This window comes from Acartia tonsa, chromosome 12 (genome assembly GCF_053477335.1).
Source record: "Acartia tonsa isolate MP-2025a chromosome 12, ASM5347733v1, whole genome shotgun sequence".
Lineage (NCBI taxonomy): Eukaryota > Metazoa > Arthropoda > Copepoda > Calanoida > Acartiidae > Acartia > Acartia tonsa.
This window is the reverse complement of record NC_137271.1, coordinates 42,964,042-42,987,213: the sequence shown is the minus strand read 5'-3', so window position 1 is coordinate 42,987,213 and position 23,172 is coordinate 42,964,042. Positions and strand designations below refer to the sequence as shown.

Here is a 23,172-nt window from a genome sequence, read left to right as displayed (position 1 = left end):
TTAATATTACATATTTGATTAGTTTGGTCGGTATGACGCAAACCTACCACGCAGTGAATGTTCTAGTGGAGCCGATACAGTGCAAGGCAAAGCAACACGTTCAACAGATAGTTGATTCTAATTCAGGAAAATATTTGATGTAGTTAAATAGTCAGGGAGGGAGGAGACATTGGGCTGTCCCCAAAGATTTAAAATAACATTTTCTTATTCATTGGCTTGATTTTAACAACTTTGGGGACTTTTATTGAATTTTGAATGATTTTAAACGTTTTAATTGTAATCTATAGAAGGGGTAATCTTTTGGGGATGTACATCAATTCATCAGCCATTTTCTTATCTTTATAGATCCCTCTAGTAGTACATTTTCTGAATATACATGAAAGATTTTCTATATTTTTACTTTTTACAGTTTATTATTAAAATTATCTTGAACTTTTTTAAGGTGCTTACTCTTAAAGAGCCTGTAAAGCCCTGAACCCCTTTTTATATTTCATTGAAACCCATTGAAAATTAGGAGTGTTTAGTTTAATTTATTATGCCTTATCTCTGCAGGGGACCGAAACCTTGCGGGAAATCATAAATGTATTTGCGGTATCAAAGTACATAAAACAACCTAACCTAACATTATGTCAAATATAAAATTCCAAATAGAAGAAGCAGCCACAGCTAATCTGCAGCAGCACTATGGACTCGCCAGGTTTATAACTCCTTGGGCTGCGGAGGCCACACAAACCTTACTGGCCCTCCAGGTATTTATTTTTTACTATGAATAATGAATATATGTCATATCTATTCTAGTGATGGTTTTTCTAAAAATGATGAGCACAGAAACACCTCCCATCTTATCTATGAAATAAGTTGAAATTGATATAGAAAGGGGTTAGTTTTTGATGTTTTTTTTTTACTTTTAGTTAGGTTAGGATAAGTTTGATACTGGATGGCCCTACAGGGTTTAATCTTTAACGTTTCTAATATAAAATGATAAAAATTATAGGTTAAAATTAAATGATTACTCTATCTATACTATTCTATAAGATACTTACAATTTACATAAAGTAAGTTTAAAACTTTAAATTTTTCTTGATATGGTTGATCATCAATTTATCATACATTGTCATGTCTTATCCCCTAAGATGCAAATCTGTTGGTTTACTGGCCTGTAATGCCCATGTCTCTGTATAGGATGCCAACTTTACCAACACAGTGCATGCGAAGCTACAGACTGCCAAGCATCCAGAGGAAGAAAGATTGCCACAAGTACATCTCTACCTGGATCCAGGTGACTTTTTTTACTGCAGTAAATATGTGTATTTTAAGACTTAAAAACAGGAGTAGAACGCTAATATTCACTATAAAGCTTCCTTTATTATTTAAAAGAACTATACTTAAGACAAGAAAATTTTAATTTTTTTAATAATTTTAATGTTACCTTTCCTTTTGTCATAATTTATTTTATGAAAAGAAAATCTATTTTATTTTCTAACTTCTAAATCATTAACAATTTTTTGTTAGTTTGACTTTCTCGATGCCTTTGATAGTTAGTTGGCTGTTCTTTTTGTGTTTATAAAAACAAAAGAGCATTACTGATCAGGACCTTACTTTTGGAGGTAATAGGATTTGCAAAAGAATTTTTTTAGTATAATTATTTTTACTATATTTTTCAGGTTGCGTGTATTCCATCAAATTACGACCATCAGTACCAGGTATGTTTTATTACGAGTGAGTACAAAATTATAAAGGACAATTATTATTATACAAAAAAAACTTTAAATGCGATTAAAATACATCAAATTTATTTCGTGTGGTTAATTCCAGGGAGTAAGGGAGGGGACAATGGATCAAATATTCAATCTTTAGGAGTCTCAGACTTTGGGTACTGACTTAAAGGGAATGTGCAAGAATTTAGCAGTTTCTGACTGAGTTTGGGTACTTGCGCAAGAAATGCCGCTACTCGCTGTGTTAGTTTTGAATATGTATATTGTATAGTTTTGCAGACAGAGAGTAGTTTAAATATAAATACACGGCTCTCCTCCAATACTATATTTAACTCCCTTCTCCCCCACCTCCTTTTTTAAAGTAGACGAGAAAGGGAAATGGAGAAGGGAGGTGGGGGAAATAAACAGGATAAAAAGGGGCAGGAACGCGTGCGGGTCATATACTTGCCCAGTAAGCTAGCAGTTACCTTACACGCCTGCCTGCCCCTTTTTTCCATGTTCACATCACTTGCCCCCAAATTTCTTTTCTCTTTCCCTGTCATCTGAAGAGATCCAGGGAGATATTTCTAGTAATTAAGTACAGAATGGTTATGTCAGTCTGTAATACTGGTAATCTTATTTTCAAATTATTGCTTTTTTTCTTGGAACTTTTTTCTTAGTTTACGGTTTTCTAGATTTAATCAACAATCACTTTACAATTTCCACCATATTTTCTGGATTATTCTGGATTTCATGGCCTTTCTTCAAAAACTCTTAAATTGAATTAATTGTCCATTGTCCCCTCCCTTACTCCCTGGGTTAATTCATAGCTCTTTTAGAAACGGCGCAGTTTAGACCTTAAAGATTTCTCAGTTTATGATTATAATTTTGAAGAAAAGAGGAAGTAAATAAATTTTTCTAAAGGGTAGGGGTTATTTGTTTTATTGGTGATTTCACTTGTAAGGGTAGAGACACATTGCCCGAAAATAATTATAAACCTTCCGTGAACTATATAAGTTTTATTTTCAGGTTTGATGGGCCAGATTCTGAGATATTACGCCCCAATTCTACCCGCGTTTCTCACAGCGGCAATAATTCTTACTGTGTCTCAACAATTACTTAGGTAGGTAAACAGAAAAGTTTAAGCTACCTACACAATCTATAGTTAGGGTCAATCCGTACTTCTGTCTGGAACGGATAGCTCTTTTCGTTAATTTAGGCATGTTAGAGTTGTCCAATCGATTTCAAACTTTGCATGGTGATTCCTGAAGTAGTAAGGTACAATTTAGAAAGCGTAGCAACCATATAATCTGATTTTCGGAATACTGATTCCTATGACAACAAAGAACAATGTTATAAGCGAAGCATCTCTATAATCAGGTCCTAAAAATGTAAGTATGTCCAATAACACCACCAACCCTTTCAAGCAATTTTTAAAAATTTTACTTTTATATTCTGATTAATGAGTTCTTACACTCTACAAGTGTTAATGTTCGTTGGTCCTACCGTTTCAGAGCTTCGCTTTTATGGATGTTGTCATCCTTGTTATTTTAAACTTTCTTTTGAAAATAAAGGCGTTATCCTCTTAGAAATTTTTTTTTCAATTTTGAAAATTTTTATTTCTATTAGTATTACCTAGGTTTGAATAGGTATGTTTTTTTTTAACATTAAAAAGTTTGCTTCTGGCCTAAATGCGATATAAAGGAAACAGCTCTAACGATTGATCACTTGGTTTAATTGGTTTAATTTAGGCTTTCAAAATATCCTGAGACTGAGTATCCTTCCATATTCTTTGCTGTTCTATCAACAGTCAGTCCTATCAGTGTTGTTCTACCCAGCAAGATGATGGCTTATGTTGCTGCTCAACCAATGCTTACCAGGTGTGTTTCAAGGATTGACAGACGGACAGATGGTAAGACAGACAGACGGACAGATAGCTAGATGGACAGACAGGTAGACAATCAGTGTTGTACTTCCCAGCAAGATGATGGCTTACGTAGCTGCTCAACCAATGCTTACCAGGTGTGTTTCAAGGATTGACAGACAGACAGACGGACAGACAGATGGTTAGACAGACAGACGGACAGATTGCTAAAATGACAGACAGACAGGTAGACAATCAGAGTTGTAATATTCAGCAAGATGATGGCTTATGTTGCTGCTCAACCAATGCTTACCAAGTTTGTTCAAATGATTGACAGGCTGACCGACGGATAGACAGATGGTTAGACAGACAGACGGACAGATAGCTAGATAAACAGTTAGACAATCAGTGTTGTACTACCCAGCAAGATGATGGCTTATGTTGCTGCTCAACCAATGCTTACTAGGTGTGTTAAGATTTGACAGATGGACAGACAGATGGTTAGATAGACAGATAGACAGACAGACAGACAGACAGGTAGGCAATCAGTGTTGTACTTCCCAGCAAGATGATGGCATACATTGCTGCTCAACCAATGCTTACCAGGTTTGTTCGATTGATTGACAGACGGACGGACAGATGGTAAGACAGACAGACGGACAGATAGCTAGATAGACAGACAGGTAGACAATCAGTGTTGTTCTACTCAGAAAGATGATGGCTTATGTTGCTGCTCAACCAATGCTTACCAGGTTTGTTTAAAGATTGACAGACGGACAGACAGAGAGAAAATTAGTCTATTAGTACATTACTTTCAAGTAAAATTATTTTGCTGCTATAACTTTTATTCGCAGGCTTAAAACTTTAGGATCTTGATGGGTTTGTCAAATTTTCCGCTAGTAATTTTGATCTACTGTAATGATTTAGTGTTTATTATGATTGGGAGTGTGCATCGATTTATCGTCCATTGTTTTTTCAATATAACCCTGACTAGTGACTATAACATGACAAACTTATGTACAATTATCTAAATTGATAATTTCATATTTGTTTTCCAGTTACGTCCCACGAACAGACTATTTGTACCTGCAAGACAATGGTCTGGACTTTGGTATTCTTCCCATCATGCTCATGTTTCTCAGCATTGCTGTTACCTTCCTTCTTGGCGGCGTTATCTATGGGGCTGTTATAGGTTTGTTTGAAATTTTTATAAATTTTCTTTCTCTTGGAAGATTGGCATTTAACTTTTTTTGTGAAAAATCCCCTAACCCAAATATGCACCTAATCAATAACTCACTTGTTCCTTCTTTCTAAATTTTATATTCTTTAAAATTTCAATTAAACATTAACAATTGCTGTTAACTTTATCCTTGGCATTGTAATATATTACGTTTGTTTACCTTTTACTCAATAAGTTTCTTACTTTTTTATTTAAATGGCTGATAAACAGTAATTTTTGTCGATAATATGATTTTTATCTTTTATTGATAGTAAATAAGGTGGTTCTAAAATAGATTTAAATCAAAGCCTTTTTACATTTTTTCACAATTTTTTTTATCCCCCAGGAGTTGGTTACACAGTTCATAAGGCCCTGGTGGCCTACACGGCCAGAAGAACTCCTACGGAAGCCATTGCTGAGTTTGCTATTTCTTCAGGTAAAGTCATAGTTTTGTTCTAATATTGTTTAGTTTTGATATTTAATTTAGAATGTTAATAGAATTTTTTGAAGCAATGCCTGTTAACTAGCAGATGTTTGCCTGTTTGAATTGATTTTATTGTGCTTTATCAGCTTGTCAGCTAATATTTGCTATGGTGCTCCTATTTTTTCATAAATAATTTTTTGCTTTTCTTAACCTTCCAAAATATTGTTCAATTTTTCAATTGAGATATTTCGTTTAAATGATTACAACTAGGTACAAACTATGAAAACATTGATGTCAGGGATCTATAGGGATAAGACAATGTCTGATAAATTGCCCCAATGATGCTACACAAAATTTCCCCTTCTGAAGATTAAAATTATTGGTTAAAAAGTGTGGATACTCAACTTTTTGAACGAGAAAACGTTTTAATATAACTTTGTTGGCCAATGTAATAATTAGCCCTATGTCCCCTCCCTCCCTCATTAATGGCTTATTGTATTTGCTTTTAGTATTGACGAAGTTCCCTGTGATATTATCTGTGTTATGCCTGGCTGTGAGTGTCAGCTCTTGTGGAGCTCTGGCCATTGTCATTATCCTGGTGGCTTACTTCATCAGGGATGAATATTGAGATAAATTATTGCCTAATAGCGGCTTCTTCCCTAGAAACCCCTAGAGGGGGAAAGGACGACCTTTACCACTTTTCTATTTGAGTTTTAAAAAGAAAAAGTAAAAAATTGTACATATAACCTCGTCAGGATGATTAATCTAACGTCGAAGGACCTTAGTGCATCGTTCATTTTAACTGAACGAGCTCTCTATCTATCATCCAAAGATATTAGGTTAAGTAATGTCCATCAGACAACAAATCATATTATTTACACAACCTATGTCTGGAGACCCTTACATGTTGCGCCTTTTTATGGGACAAGTCATTCCCCCTACACAAACTATTAGTGTCAATGTGCTGGACACAGAAGCACTAGGTGTCATTTTAACGTCTCTAGTATGACGCGCTGTGATCCAGACTCGACTATAGAGATGGAAGGGGATCTTTTTCCCACTAAGATTTTGTTTATATGATATTGTAATATTTAAAACTAGCGGATACGCCCCTAGAGGCCTCTAGTGGCATTTAAATGTTTTTTTTTTAAATATCTAATTTGAGAAATAATTTGTCTATGTTATCAGCTGTTAAATTCATGTCTCTACGCAGCGCGACTACGCTAGCGACACTATGCAGCGGAAATATTTAAATTTTTTTCGATTTTATTGTGTATTCTCTTGGGAGGGTGGTGGTAACCTCCCCCAAAATAGTTATAAACCTTTCCGGGACCTATGAGAAGCTACCCTGTTAAGGAGAACTCGATCGGTTTAGCGGTTAGCGAGATCCTTTGGTACAAACACAAAGACACACAGACAAACATCCTGTTACTTTAGTATAAGGATATTCAATTATTATATCTAAAATATTCACATAATACTAGACTTTTCCTAATGTATGAGGACTATTTGGAGACCAAAATAAAGAATTTAACAGGAATAGATAATTCAGAACAAGCTACTCTAGCTGGTATTCATTATCATACAGGTATAGTTATTTATCGCATCGTGTTATAGACAGCTTTTCGCGGATATTTAAATTAATTTTTTTACGATTAAAACCAGTTTTGTTAGCTCTAAGGCGGGGGGGGGGGGATGGGGATCCGAAGGCCTGTGCTAACACAAGTAGTAGGATTAAATGTAGAAAAATGTTAAGCTTTGAAGTAATAACGGTGGAACCGCCGCTCCCACTGATTTTTTTGCCGTTTATCGCCAAATTATAAAGTTTTTACCTAATCAAACAAGACAAACTTTAATGCCTATATTTTTGCTTGACACCTTTTAATATTTCAGCAAGTGTCAAGTTAATTTGTATTGAAAAAAGTTTGTCTCAAATGATTAAAAATTCTCTAATTTTGAGAGAACAATTAATCCGCCGCTATTTCTTCACATCCACATTGTCTTAACCTCTTTTCGAGGAAGCTTTGTGTTTATCAAGTTCGAAATTAATTCCTTATCATTATCCTAAAACTAAGTGCAAATGTCGTCTTTTTTGGCTTTCCTTTCATAATGTGACGCGGCATGGATTGTTTGTATATTTTGATGCGCACGTTCGTTACTTTTGAATGAGATATGAGTGTGTGAAGATTTCGGAGAACAAAATTGGGCCTATCATTGGTCTCATAGTGTGTGAACGACCCTAGTATATCAGGGATTTGAAACCATAAGAACTTCAGGTAGAATTTGTTAATTTTATTAAGAAGAATGGTGTATAGGACGATTATATGTTGTTTAAAAAGGCTTTAGCCAGCTAAGCATGAAACTTAATTATGATTAATATATGTTTTAGTAATTTTTTATGTGCCTTTATTTTTGCATTTAACAATGATTTATTAAACCAAATAATTTTCCTTTAAAGCCAAAGTTTCCAAAGATTCTTAATCGTAGAGAAAAAATGATTTTTAAAAAGCAATTAAGATTACGTGGTTATAAATAACTGGAATTATGAACTAATTGATTTTGTAATTTCAGGACTTTGAAATAATTTCATCAATAAATCTATATTCAAACCTGCTGTTGAAACTTGATGGTTCCTGGTATTGGGGGTTTGTATGTTCGCCAACAGATCTCGAGAACTTCCCGCCAATTCAGAAGTCATACTCAACCAAAGTGTCATGGTTGAGACAATTTCAAAGTATCTGATGAATAGGCGTTAGCATTCATCAAGAGATCAATAGCATCCAGTGAATTATTGATGCAATAAACTGTGACAATTTTTTCTGTGAAATAAGTACCTAGTGAATCAATATGCCACTAACCAAAAAGCAGAAAATTGAGCGAGCTATCGCTATTGGCAGTGAAAGGCTAGAAGTGTTTGACGAACAGTTAAAAGTGTTTTATGACAATCTAAAAGCCTGCCAAAGTTTTAGTTCATGTGAAAATGTGAATGTAAAATCAATTCGTGACATTTTTAGTGAGGTCAAGGACCAATCTGACTTAATAAAAAGTCTAAAACCTGCCGTGGAGACTAGTGAGCTGCGCGAGTTCAAGCGTGATTTGGATGAAGCTAGTGAGCAGAAAACTGTTGCAGATAAAGTTTATGCGTCGTTGGAGCAGTGTACAAAAATTCTGTACTGGCTTGACAATGATTCAGACGACGCGAGGTCAAGCACTGTCGCCAGGAACCTCGACGTCATTGAGAAGGTGAAGATGGACATGGGAGTGCTTAAAATTTCCGTGGAGTTGCGCCAAGAAGTACGTGATATGTACCGAAGGCTTAGAGAGATGGAACGTCGTTCATCTAACTTGGATGAGAGTGGGACACCTGCCATGCTCTCCAGAAGTATGTCTGCCATGGATATTCGGAGTTCCAACCCGCAGTATGGGCGCTGGGACAACAGTTTGTTGCCGTCCTTCGACGGTACTGACACGGATTACCCAAACTTTAAACAGGTCTTTAAGGATCTATGCTCTGGTTACGGATTTGCTGACCAGAGGTTAAGTCTGATGTTGTGTATGGAGAAGGTGATAACCAACCCGGAACTACGCAAGCAAGTGTCAGCGATTAGAGATCATAATGAACAATGGTCGTTTCTCGATCAGATGTTTTTATCAAACACTCGCCGGTTCATGAGGATTTTAACTAAGCTGAACAAGATGAAACCTGTGGATAAACCTGTGGACGTGGTTAGCGCAATTGCTACCTTCAAGAGCATGATGCAGGAGGTAGAAGCCATCGTTGGTTCTGCAGCTAAGGATTACAACCACCTAACTCTTATTCATATTTTTAAAGACAAGTGCCCTGAAAATTTGAGAGAGAAAATTATGATGGAGCTAGGTAGCATGAACCAACCAAACATCCAGAAGATTGTAGAACTACTGGAGAGGACCAGGGGAGCCATGTTGGCCGGTGATATGTCCTATGACACTAGCGCCGGCAAGAGAAATCGTGACAGAGCTGCCGCCGCGCAAGTATCTGGCCGCAGCGACAATAAGAATGGAAAGGCTGGAAAGGACAAGGCTTCCAAGTGGAACAGTGCATGTCCTGTGGAGAGCTGCAAGGAGAAACACCCAATTTTCCGTTGCCTCACGTTTAAGAAGATGGATGTGGTTGACCGAAAGAAAGTTGTCCAGCAGAAGAAGTTATGTGAACTCTGCCTGTGTGACGGCCATACTGCTGACAAGTGTAATAAATCGGATAAGCTTGGTGTTTGTGGTACCAATAATTGCGACAGATACCATTCTAGGTTACTCCATGAGGCTAGTGCTGGTGTGAATACAGTCTACAAGTCAAGTTCTGCACCCAGCCCCTGTACCTTCTTACTTCAGTTAGTTCCTGTTGTAGCACCTGGCGGCGGCACCTGCCACGCCACTGTAATGTTTGACTCTGGTGCAAATTTGCCACTTGTGTCTGAGAAGTTATCCAACAAGTTGAAGCTGAAATCTACCGGCAGATATACAACTATTTCTGTAGCTGACGGCAGTGAGTCTTCCTGCCGCAATGTTGTGTTTTATCTGAAGGATAGGGACGGCAATTTGAGGGAGTTTGAGGCAGCTGTCATGCCTACCCTCGGCGGGGCCAACGAGATGCGCTCGGTCCACCCCGAAACTGCCGCCGAGATATTTAAAATGCCGCCAGAAAGGTTTACATATATTAGTGGAGGCTTAGATATCATCATTGGAAATACACATCCTGACGTGTTTCCATCAACCTACCAGAAAGTGGGCCAGTCTATGTTGTGGCGAACCATTTTTGGTAGTGGTTTTATCTGTACCAGTGCTGACGGTGGAGCTGGAGATCAAAAGTCGGCATATAAGGCTGTCAGTGTCAGTGGAGGCACCTTGCCAGACTTTCTGACGTCTGAATCGTTTGGCGTGCAGCCGCAGGCACTTTGTCCAGGATGTACTGCCTGTCAAGAGTGCAAGGCTATGGCCGACGGCACTACCTGGGACCAGCGTGAGAGGCAGAGGATAATTGAGGCAGGTTTAACACTAGACTTGCAGTCCAACAAGTGGACAGGTCAATATGCTTATATTGAAGATCCTCACACTTTACCCTACAATGAGAGTTTAGCCCGCAAAATTGCTGAAAAGGATCGTGCCAAGATGGTCAAGGAAGGTACCTATGGAATGTATGTGGAGGTATTCAACGACGCCATATCCAGAGGCGTATTTCAAAAAGCCACGCCTGAAGAATTGCAGTATGAAGGGCCTAAGTCTTGTTCATCAATAGTGGTTGCTTTCAAGGAAGATTCAAGTTCCACACCCATGAGATTGTGTGCAAATAGTTCTCTGACGTTCAAAGGTACCAGTTTTAATAACATAATGCTGGGAGGCCCGCCGCCAATGCAGAAGATTTTTTATCATTTGATGCTTTTCCGCGGTTACAAGGTTGGTATAACCGCGGATATTTCCAAGTTTTATAACTCCATCCTGGCCACAGAGTTCGACAGCCAGATGAAGAGAGTTTTATTTTCCCCGACGCCAGACGGTCCACTTGAAATTTACCTGACTAAAGTTGTGAATTTTGGCGAGTTGGCTGCGGGAAACTTGGCAGTTACAGCCCTGAAGTTGACGTCCCGCCTGTTCGGCGGAAAGAGTGAAGCAGAGGTCAAGGAGATGTATGGAGAGGGGCAGATAAACGGTAGTGAAATTGTTGCTAAACCTGAATTATGGAAGGAGCCACAAATACCTACCTACCCTGATGAGGATTTCAAGTTACCTCAGATTCCAGTTGCAGTCAAGCTTGAGAAGCACAGCTTCATAGATGACGTTATTTCGGGAGCAGGATCGAAGCCAGAAGCCAAGGAGATGATGAAAGAGGCCGACAGAATTATCGGCAAAGGTAGTTTTTCCTTCAAACAAGTCATTTATTCTGGAGATGATTGCCAGCCAACCAAGGTTCTCGGGCTGATATGGAAGCCAGCCACCGATGTGTTGTCCATCGCCACAAGAGTCAACCAAGATGGTAAAATCAAGGGAAAGAAGGTGAAAGAGGATGCTGATTTGTACAACCTCCAGGACGCCTTGGACGAGAATCTGACAAAGAAGATGGTCCACAGGTTCGCCGCCCAAACCTTCGACCCGATCGGGCTTTGCAGCCCTATTCTGTTGAGAATTAAACTTGTCCTGCGGAAAACATGTTTGCTGAATTTGGGCTGGCAAGATTTCATTCCAAAAAGTCTACGGGATGAACTTGTTAAGTCGCTGGAGGACAGAGCTGAGGTCGCTAAATTGGAGTTTGACCGTTGTGTGGTTCCGGAGGAACCAACTGGCCTTCCATCCTTGATGATGTTTTCGGATGGGTCATCAGAGGCTTATGCATGTAATGCATATTTGAGGTGGCCAACTAGACAAGGATTTGAAACGTTTCTGCTAGCCACCAAGTCAAGAGTTGCGCCGGTCAAGTGTGAATCAATTCCACGCCTTGAATTGATGGGGTGCCAGATGTCCACAAGGTTGTCAAAGTCCATCAGAGATGCCCTGCCCTTTGATATTATCAGAGTGATGTACTTTACTGATTCATCGTGTGTTTTATCACAAATAGTTTCCAACAGTGCTATGTTGAACACATTTAATTCTCATCGCATTGGAGAAATTCAATCTGCAACCAACAAGGATGACTGGAGGTGGGTCCCGGGGACACACAATGTTGCAGATTTGGGCACCAGAAGCACCTGCAAGGTATCAGATTTGGGACCAGGTTCCAGGTACAGATTGGGCCCAGAATGGTTGCGCCAGGATGAAAGTGCGTGGCCGGTGAAAACTGCCGAACAAGTCAAGCAGGATTTACCACCAGAGGAGTTGAATACCAAAATGGTTAAGTTATGTTCAATGAAAGTTGCCGGAGAAGCCGCTGAAGATGTCTTTAGGTTTAAGCACAGGAGATCATTTGGACAGGCCAAACGTGTTATGGCAGCTGTCCTGCAAGTAGCGAACACCTGGTTGAAGAAGCTAAAGAGCAGACAAGAAGGTAAGACTACAGCCGCTGGTAGTCATGTAGCAGCCGCAGATTCTGTGTACAAGCCGTCTTTGTACAATTTTATGGCGGCGGCAGAACTTTTCATTGTGTCACGAAGCCAAGAGGATGAGTGGATAAATGACGCTAAAGGCAATTATGCGTCATTGAATCCATTAGTGCATGAAGTATCATTGACCTGGCCTGTCGTTGGTCCCGGAGGAAATTATGTGACCAGGGAGATGAGAATTCTTAAAATGGTTGGTCGTGGAGAGCCCGTCATTGACACCATTACTGGTGGCCGTAAAATGATATTTGAAGACATGCCAGGTTTAATAATTTTGGAGCCTGGTAATTGGTTAGCTGCTGTTTTTATGAGAGAAGCGCATGTTGAGCTTCACTCTGGAGTCCGTGGAACTTTAGCTGAGAGCCGCCGTTGGTGCTGGATTGTGAAGGCAAGGAGGTTGTCCATCATGGAAGTGAAGAAGTGTTGGCCCTGCAGTGTTGAGAGGGCTAAGGAATGTCGTACTACCATGAAGGATGTGTTACCTGACAAGTTGGTCCCGAGCAGGCCTTTTGAAGCTGTGCAAGTCGACCTGATGGGTCCGCTGGTTACGAGGAGAGCTGCCGCCAAAACGAGGAGTCAGACAGCAACGAAGAAGGTGTGGGTTTTCGTGGTGGTCTGCAGGTTCTCAGGGGCGTTATGGTTAGATGCCTTGGAAAAGTATGATACCAGCAGTATCCTGTTGTCCCTGCGCAAGTTGGAGGCTGTTCATTGTCTGCCGAAGGTCATAGTAAGCGACATGGGCACACAATTATCCAGTGCTCGCAAGGTTTTAGAGCAGAAGTTGGGCAGCCAGGTAGAGTTTTCTTGGTCTCAGATCCCGGCCCGAGCCCACCATTTCATTGGGCAAGCTGAGAAAATGGTGGGATTAACCAAGAGATTGCTGTCCAAGAAGTTGGTGAATAGTTCTGTTAATTTCAACGAGCTCCTGGTGCTGTTGGCGGAGGTTAGCAAGTTGATGAATAGCAGACCATTGACGATAGAAGCTGCGAACGACGTGGAGAATTGGCGGCTGATTACCCCTGGCCAGCTGCTGGGAAATGTTGACCGCCAGCCGTTGTGCAATGTGGCGATGAAACCGGAGGACCAAATTTCCTCCAGGTTGAAGTTGTTAGAAGATTTATCTGCCCAGTTTTGGACTGCCTACCGCCAGGAGATCCTACCGAAGATATTACGGATGTCCAAGTGGAAGGATGAGATGGCGGAGCCACTAGCCGACGGAGATATAGTTCTGGTTACGAGTACCAATCCGCTGATGAGATGTTTGAGGATGGGCCGAGTGACGAGGATTGAGGATGGGAGAAAGACTGCAAGAGTCTTGTTCAGGCTGACAGATAAATCTCCCCTGGAAGAACATGCTGTATCAGTCAGGCAGTTGTTAAAAATTATGATTAGTAATTGATTCTTATTTTATGGAAATTGAGATTTTTTTTAGTAAAAAAGCCACATTTTCATACGCCTATTTTTATGCCTAAAATAAGAATCAAATGAAATGCGATTAAGTTTTATTCTATTTCATATGCTCAAATTTAATTTTATTGAGTTTAAATTCTTTTTAAAAGTACAATTCATTATAAAACTTACCTGAAAAGTTTACCAAAAAGGAATAAATGTGTCGAGGTTGCGTGATTCGATATTTATTCTAAGAAAAAAATCAAGTATTTTTTAGCAGATATTTTTTAAAATTATATATGAATTTCAATCAAGTAAAACATTTTTATTCAGATCAAGGAATGATTGAAAATTCATATTTAAAGTCTCATATTTTTTTACAAAGAAAAATTGGTATTTTTTTCATAATTCCGATGAAAATTCTAACGAAGATATTATTATTTTGCTATTCTTTAAGTATTAAAAAGTTTTATTGTTGATTAAGATAGTACAGTTCTTATTCATTAAGTTTGAAAAACTTTCTGCCCAAGGATTTTGAAATATTTTTTCTTACTACTCTTTTTGATGCTTAACAAATTTAGTTTTAAGTACCTATAAATCTTAATTTTCTTGTCTAAGATTTATTTCGTTTTATTTTACCATTATTTGTTTACATTTCAACCTGATTTCGTAGGTACTTATTGATTTATTAATAATGATTTATTACCTATTGATTATGAAATGATTCTTATTAGTATAAGTTGTTATATTTACAACATCATGATTAATAGGATTATCTATTTTAGGATTGTGTATGTGATCTTGTGATTGTCATGCGCATGGAATGTTGTATGGTACAAACCAATTCCCATCCTTCTATCCTAAAATGTGAGGTATTATGAGTCCTAGTGAGGAGTATAATATTGTGTATGCATTTCACGGGGTTTCATTTAGTTAGGAGCAAAATTGTCACGTTTTCGGGGTGTGGCCATTCTCATGTGATTATGGTGAGTTGAGTTTAGTGAGAAATGTTGCTAGTGCTCAGCGCAAAAAAAACCTTGAATCTCGTTAAGGAAGTTAATTTGACTTTCAAACGGGGGGTGTGTCTTAACCTCTTTTCGAGGAAGCTTTGTGTTTATCAAGTTCGAAATTAATTCCTTATCATTATCCTAAAACTAAGTGCAAATGTCGTCTTTTTTGGCTTTCCTTTCATAATGTGACGCGGCATGGATTGTTTGTATATTTTGATGCGCACGTTCGTTACTTTTGAATGAGATATGAGTGTGTGAAGATTTCGGAGAACAAAATTGGGCCTATCATTGGTCTCATAGTGTGTGAACGACCCTAGTATATCAGGGATTTGAAACCATAAGAACTTCAGGTAGAATTTGTTAATTTTATTAAGAAGAATGGTGTATAGGACGATTATATGTAGTTTAAAAAGGCTTTAGCCAGCTAAGCATGAAACTTAATTATGATTAATATATGTTTTAGTAATTTTTTATGTGCCTTTATTTTTGCATTTAACAATGATTTATTAAACCAAATAATTTTCCTTTAAAGCCAAAGTTTCCAAAGATTCTTAATCGTAGAGAAAAAATGATTTTTAAAAAGCAATTAAGATTACGTGGTTATAAATAACTGGAATTATGAACTAATTGATTTTGTAATTTCAGGACTTTGAAATAATTTCATCAATAAATCTATATTCAAACCTGCTGTTGAAACTTGATGGTTCCTGGTATTGGGGGTTTGTATGTTCGCCAACAGATCTCGAGAACTTCCCGCCAATTCGGAAGTAATACTCAACCAAAGTGTCATGGTTGAGACACACATTGTTCCTTATTAAATCAACTGCCATACAAATTCCAGTGCTGTAACTCTTTTATTTTTGTGAAGTTTCTTTACGTTTTATGGTAAGTTATTTATAGTGTCTTGTCCCATTTCAGGTATAATATTGATGGTGCTGAGCTCCGCCTTATTCTCTGTTCCCACCCTCATCACCTGGATACAAAGATTTAACCTTTCCGCAGGTCCAGGTAACAACAATAGACCAAATCAGTTAGGTTTGCTTTCCTACTATACATGGGGGACAAACGGCTGTTTATTACACTAGTCCCCAAAGATTTATCATAACGTGTTCTTATTCGTTGACAACTGAAATTGAATTAAGTGTTTTAACGTTTCAATCACTAATTTTAATCTACAGAAGGGGTAATTTTGTGTATCATCATTAGGGGTGTACAGAAAATTATCGGCCATTGTCTTATCCCTGTAACTTCCTGTATAAATATGGTAAGCTTAAAAGCTTTCTTACTTTTATTAGATGTATGTTATTATACACTACGGTAGGGGTAATTTTGTTTGAGAGTTGGGACTCAAAAGTGTTGTACAAATGTCTAACAGTTCTCAACATGATATAAGTAAGATTCTCTAAAGTTCTAAGCTAGCGAATGAGAAAACGTATTTTTTACACTAAGAGTGCAAGTATAATTTAGGGTACAGTATCTCATCCATTCTCTCTAGGTTAAAATCAAATATCTTAGACCCATTTTCTCCTCAGAAACCTTTGATCATTTTGATAATATTTCCTATAAAAATTTAGTCTTTATAGGTTTTTAGCTTAGTCCATGTAAATATTATATTATTGCATATTTATATAGGTGGGTCCGTTTTGTTGCCTGCAGATCCTACCCTTGTCCATGCTGTCCTGCTGGCCCTTACTATACCTGCTATCTGGATGGTAGAGGATCCTGCCAGCCTGCCTGTCAATAACTCCAGGTAAAGATTCTAAATAAAGCTCATCAATCGCGCATAGGCCGCCGATGTAAACTCGAATTTTACTAATTTTGATTCTGTTTAATTAAGAGTCGATTGAACTAAAGGTTTATCTTATGGAGGAAAATATGTAAAAGTAGCAGGATGTGTGACTGTCTGTCTGTGTGTAACGAAGGATCTCATTAATTGCTGAAACGATATTGTTCTCCTTTACAGTTCATTTTTCATAGGTCTTGGAAAGGTTTATAAACCATTTGGGGTAAAGTACCACCACCTTTAAAAATCATCTGCTTATTGTTCAAGTTTGTCTGAATTTGAAATTTTTTATTACTGCACGGCTTATAAAATTATCTTTGTTTAGGTTGTCAAGAATCCTGCAGGGTTTTGGAATCCTAACCCTGGCGTACGGTCAGATCAGCCTGTACAGAGTTCCGTACATGCTGACTGGAGCCATCAGTGCCATTGCTGTTCATAACCTTATGGCTAAATATCATCAATTAACTGCTTAGAACGAGAGTCTTGAACAAGAAATATGGCAGTTTAAGAAATTTTATTTATAGTCAATGATAATGAATTTAGAGGCAGAAAACTTTGTTTTATATGCCATATTGTTTCTTTCACACAAATGCCTGTTGACCACTTATTTATTTTTTAAAAAAATAGGTAAGGGGGGGGTGATATTTTTTCCTATGCCGAATTCCTGCGGGGCCCTTAACCTTGGGTCCTATGCCTGAGGGGATAAAGAAACAAACGATTTCAAAGGTTTGATGGAAAAAATCTAAAGCATTTTTTGTAAACTTGAGGGCGGTAAAATTAAGGGTTTCAAAGTTAATGCACCACCCCCCCTCCCCGCACCCTTGGACGTCGTCGTCTATGGTTTAATTGTTCAACATGGTACTTTTTGTGAAAGCGCCGTCATATATTTGTCACTGCTCTTTTATTACAATAAGAGTCAAGGAAAGTTATTTTGATAAGAATTAATAAAAAGCATGGATTGATTCTACAGGGAATTAAGTTGTGAACCTTAAGTTCAATAATGTTTTATATACATTTTTATCAGAATGTCTTATTTCTATTGTTATTTAGCTGTCTTTTAAAGATAATAAAACAACAAATGTGTTATAAGCTTTTTGATGGCTATTTTAAAATATATTATGAAACATATCCTATGAAAAAGAACGCAATCATTCTTTGAAAATTGTATCAATTAGATTTTTAGATTTATTCCATATTTTGATAATAGTAATGTAGCTTTATAATTGGGTGAGAAATAGTTTTATTATCGTATTGTATTATAATCAGTTTCACCGAGCTAACAAAAGGGATTATTGATTTGTATTATATTATTCGTAGAAAATTGTCTATAATATGATACGATACATTGTTTTTCAGTATAGTTTTAATCGAGATGTATTCATAGCCTTACTGAAATAAATAATCCGCCATTAACCTAAAACAATAATAATTATGATTATCTATCTACACTATGTATGTTATGTATTTGTTAATTTGTTATAGTGATACACAAAAACTAAATTGAATTATTCACTTATTAATTGTAAAGTATTGAGCTTAGTTGAATTATATTAATAGCGAATCTACTCTATGATTAAACGTATTCCGTTGTTCAATAACATTAAGTAGAAGTAAGAAATAATTAGATACTTTATGAGTTACTAGATGCATCGCCTCTAGCCTCTTGTAAGTCAGGAAAATATCCTCAAACCATCCAAAGACATTTATAAAGCTTTCCTGAAAATTAGGATCGATATTTTCCGAGATCTTAATCTTAAGATTAAGTAACTTTACTACTTTATATTTTGGAATATATAAGAAATGATTCGATACTTTATGAGATATGCATCTGAATTTTCTTGTAATGATTCCTATAATTATGAGACATAAAATCAAACAGAGTTAGCTGTGGGAACAGTCATTGAATGCCTTTAAGATTTTCAAGTATTGCTATTTGACAACCAGATTATATTCCCCAATTTATTTTATAATTTATTTCTTGCTACTTATGGATGTTGTCATCCTTGTTTTAAAATTCAAGTCTTCATGATCTGAATTAATAAGCATAATTTTATGATTAATGTATTTATATTTAAGTGAATTAACAGTATAAAGTAATTTACAGGGTTATTGTATTTATGTTGTAATGTAAGAGGGCGTTTATTTTATTACCATGTATGTCAAAATTCAATTTGTGATCAAATTTGTGATTAGGTTGCTAATATGGACCTATTTCATTGGTCAGTTCGTTCATCCAGTAGAAAGGAACTTGGAAGGGTATGGGGTAGAAAGGGTGTATCGTCATTTAGCCATCTTCAAGTTTCACATTATTAGAGTCATGAAAATCTGGTGCAACATCCAAGTAATAATATATCCATTAAAGTGAATGATCACAAATTGGATTACGACAAATTTTGTAAGAAATTTAACCCCCTATTTTATAGTGCCGATAGTTATAGTGATTTTTGTCACAAATTAAAGTAGAAATAAGCACAGTTTATGAAGTATATTGCTCAATTATTATTCAGTTTTGAAGTAACAAAGCATATCAATATTTTATATCTGTTTTGATCATGATTTTAATTTGTTGTGATTTTGGAGAAAAGACAATAGACTAAAATTTAATTCTCACTCCAGTTGATTAAAACATCTTCTATTGTTCTCTCCCTTCCTATGTGAATTTTAGTATTCTATAATACCTTATCACCATCAGAAGGGTTAAAAGGTTATATGTAGTTATCTCGGCTGCTATTCAAAATAGATTTATGAAATTTTTATGTGGAATCTAGAATATTATTTAAGGTCCTATGACAAACGCAGGAGTCCCAAACGTCGGAGTGGACAAACGCAGGAGTGGAAACTTAACCTAACCTAACCTATTTCAAACCATTTTTTAGGTATTTAAATTCGTAACCCTGGAGGGGGGGGGGGGGGGTCTTATTTGTATATTCATATCTTAACCTAACCTAACCTGTATAGAAAAATGTGATTAAATTAATATTTTAGCACTCCTGCGTTTGTCCATTCCGACGTTTGGGAATCCTGCGTTTGTCCTGGAACCTTATTTAAATATGTAGATTGTTTCATGTATTTGATATTTGCTACTTATAAATGTGACCATTCTTGTTTTTGATTATAAATTAAAATTTAGGCCTTTAAGATGTAAACCTTATAAGTATTTTAAAAATTGCATTAGATATAATAAAAGGGCATTAGTAGTTTATTATTCATCATTTAGTTTATGCACTCTTAGATGATTTTTGTTTTAACGTTTAAAAGTCAACTAGTTTCAATTTATTTGTTAGTTTTAAGTTTGATAAAAAGCAGTGATTTTAATTTAGCTATTTAATTCAAGTTTTTTTTTAAATATATGATTTTGTTAAAGTTTTAATATTTTATGTTAACCCTTACACAATATTATATTGTATTTAAGCATAATATGCTTTAAAGCGTTGTGTATTATCTATTGATTGATTTAGTTAGAAGTAAATGTTAGAAAAATATTTAATTCTTAATATACATATATTGCTATACCATTACCTATTGATTACAATTATTCAGTTTGATAAACAAAAAGTTGTTTTTAGAATTTTCTGCCTTTTTTGACTAATTTACCGAAAAAAATATGTTAAAAAGCCATACATTACATTTTTAAATTGAGGGGGGGGGGGGGATTTAGCACTATTCTTGTTCATTTTCCACTTGATGTTGGAAATTAATACAACACCTCTCTCCCCTTTTATTAAAATAAAACATCAATTAACACAATCAAAAGCTTAATATTAAAAATAGAGCTTATTTTTGTATTTTTTTTAAAATTCTGGTGTGGAAATGTAAAGAGTTTAGATAGTGTATATACTATGTATGTCATTTAGATTATGAAAGAAACCCTATATCAAAGACGCTTTTTGTTTGTTAATCAATAATCATACTGTTTTTAATTTCCGGTTTTGTTTCAAGTCCTGTTTTCAGATTATCATTAAAATAAAATGGCCTTAAACCTGACTTTAGAATTTAGCGGGGGAGCCGAGCTACTCGTGGATAAACAGAAAGTTCACAAAGTTGAAATTGCCACAGCAGGGAAAACATGGAAAATACAGGTTTGTATAGAAACAAGGACGATCATATATCGAAAAAAAAACTTTGGACACTTCTATTGGATCATGGAAAGAAAACGAAGTTGAGGGTTTCGTCATATTTTCACAGTAGCTTTAATAGGTCATTTTATGTTAGGTAAATGTTTATGACTGCCCTGCAGGGGCTAGTAATAGGAGAAAAGCTAATGTGAAAATACGACGTAACACGCTACCATGGTCCCTTCTATTTAAATTAAAATAACCAATTAAGATGTAACAACAGTAACTAAAGTTTAGATTAAGAATTCTAACGATTAAGAGAACGTGGTTGAAAACCTTTTTACCAGTATAGTATAGCAACAAAAAGGAACCATTTTTAACGTCTTTTTTAGTTATGACAAAAACACACCTTATTCCCGACAATTAAAACTAACTGCACAGTTACGTATATATGAGTGATGTGGTGCACTGAAATTTGTTAAGGTGTGTAAACCTAGAGGTGGTGAAAAAGGGGAAGTTAGTGACTTCCGCTTCCTACGCCATTAGAGTAAAACACTAGAGGGAGAAAGGGTTAAATAACTGTATCTCCCCATCGCAACCACCTTGTGCAACCTTTGGTCATTGAAAATCAACCAATTGTGTCGCTTATATTAACACAGCCAAGTAGCAGAAAATAATTTAAAAGCAGACGACGGAGGTCTTTGAAAAAGGAAGGTAGGTAGTTGTCTTTACATACATCTATTCTATACTATAGATCTGTTCCTACGCAATATTATTTTTCTACAAAAATAAATATTTTTTTATTTTAGGATTTATTGTACTGGATAAGAGATAATCTACTCAAGGAAATCATTCTTATTAATTTCTTAATTTTTTATTCAAGTAAACATCTTTATATTTTAATGTCAAGAAAGATAGTGTAAAGTGAGGCGAAAATGACACTTTTTGAAACTAAGAATTTTCATCCTTCTTTCACTTTACACTTGTAATATTTGACACTTGCGATTTTTTTAATATTGACATGTTTGAAATGTCAAGTGAAAATATAAGGGAAATTTTTATAACAAAAAATATTTTCTCAGATGTTTTAGAATTGTCCAATTTGGTCAGAAAAGGCAAAATTAAATTTCGGCCGGAAACGGCGTTTCCGCTGCCGTTTCTTTGCAGTTCCATCTTGTGCCTCTTTAAAGCAACTGCCAAGCAATCTCAGATCTGTAACTCTTTTTTTTTTCAGTTGAGTTCCTTTGACTTTTAGTTTTTGTTTCAAACAGTGTTACTTCCGCCTCCCCCCTTTGCATCTTGTTCTTTTGAAATCAGCACATCATATTCATTATTACGGAGATATTTTTGTTTGGGGGTGGGGAAATACAAAGTTTTTTGTCAATTTTCATGCCCCCCTTCCTCCCCCTTTTTTTTCAATTTATTTTAAATACCGTTTTTTTCTCTACTATAGAAACTTTGAGGGAAACCGCCTAAAATACTTAAAAGAATGATGTTGCCAGGAGAGACCTGAATTATTTTTAAAAGACAACACTGTGCGCCCTGGAATCCTAGTATTAGGTAAAAAATTGGGCATAATTACTTTTTAAATGCCTGTGTGCAAAGCTCCTCAATACTTTGAATTTATCAACTGCTAATTATTTAGGGGAAATGGCTATTTTTGTTTTGAAGATTTTCCGTACCAAATATGCACTTTGTAATTAACATAATTGGTTCGTCTTTCTTCTCTTTAATTATTTTATGACTACTTAATATCTACCTCCTCTTTTATTGACTAAAATTCCATTTCACTACCTTAATTTTGTTGTACATCGCTACTTATGGATGTTGTCATCCTTGTTTAGAATTATAACTCCATATTTTATTGAACAAATAAGGTCAGAAGATATTTATTTTTTATGACACACATAACAAGTAAAAATAATAACAGTGTTATAATACAGGTATTAAATATTCATATACAAACAAAAAAATTGAATATGAATAAAATATTAAGGACAGATCAAATAATAATTATGTACAGTGTCAAAGGAAAGGGGTTTGCTAGGGAAAAAAGATTTTATTCTATATATCTATTATATTTTCAGTAAATGATTCTGATTGGGAACTTCTTGGACAACTAGGTAATTTTTATTTTTCATCTATGATCAAAATATTTCTATAGCTTTTAGAAAATAACGCCTAATCCGCAATTGTGATATAACACGTAACGTATTGGGAAGGTGATAGGTTCACATCTCGACCTAATACCGTGTCTTAACTAAGGACATTAAAGTAGTATGGTTAAAGTAAGGGGGAGTGCCTTAAATACTTCAAATTCATTTTATTTTAGATTATGAATTAGAGAACGAAGATAATGTCGTCTTCATATCAACATTACATGGAGGATAAATTTAATTATAGAGTAGCTGCATTAATCTCAATAATATTATATTGCACCTAATATACATTTATGTGATATTTTTATAATTTAAATACATTTTTTTTGTTTAAAAAGATATATTTAAAATTAAATTGTTTTTTATTTTTTTGTTTTATCACATTTTTTTTTATTCCGATTATGTAAACAGACAATCTATAATACAAAGTAGCTTGATGTCTGTCTGTCCGTCTGTCCCTTAAGATCTTGGTAACCACTGAACCGATTGGATTCTACTCTTCAGGGAATAT

General features: G+C 35.9%; 2 protein-coding genes across 2 annotated transcripts; both read left to right on the top strand.

The window, feature by feature from the left end:
- On the top strand, positions 1-20,399 carry LOC145334800 (GPI inositol-deacylase-like). Its single transcript, XM_080180405.1, has 13 exons — positions 1-126; positions 652-749; positions 1,183-1,279; positions 1,665-1,703; positions 2,724-2,817; positions 3,446-3,574; positions 4,617-4,750; positions 5,124-5,213; positions 5,711-5,816; positions 6,686-6,789; positions 15,583-15,672; positions 16,297-16,414; positions 16,773-20,399. The coding sequence occupies exons 1-13, from the start codon at positions 33-35 to the stop codon at positions 16,918-16,920; spliced, it is 1,341 nt and encodes a 446-aa protein (XP_080036531.1). The 5' UTR covers positions 1-32; the 3' UTR covers positions 16,921-20,399.
- On the top strand, positions 20,397-23,039 carry Urm1 (Ubiquitin-related modifier 1). Its single transcript, XM_080180408.1, has 5 exons — positions 20,397-20,526; positions 21,312-21,349; positions 22,007-22,062; positions 22,590-22,625; positions 22,835-23,039. Exons 1-5 carry the CDS (start codon positions 20,416-20,418, stop codon positions 22,891-22,893), a joined length of 300 nt encoding a protein of 99 aa, XP_080036534.1. The 5' UTR covers positions 20,397-20,415; the 3' UTR covers positions 22,894-23,039.
- The last annotated feature ends 133 nt before the right edge of the window (positions 23,040-23,172 follow it).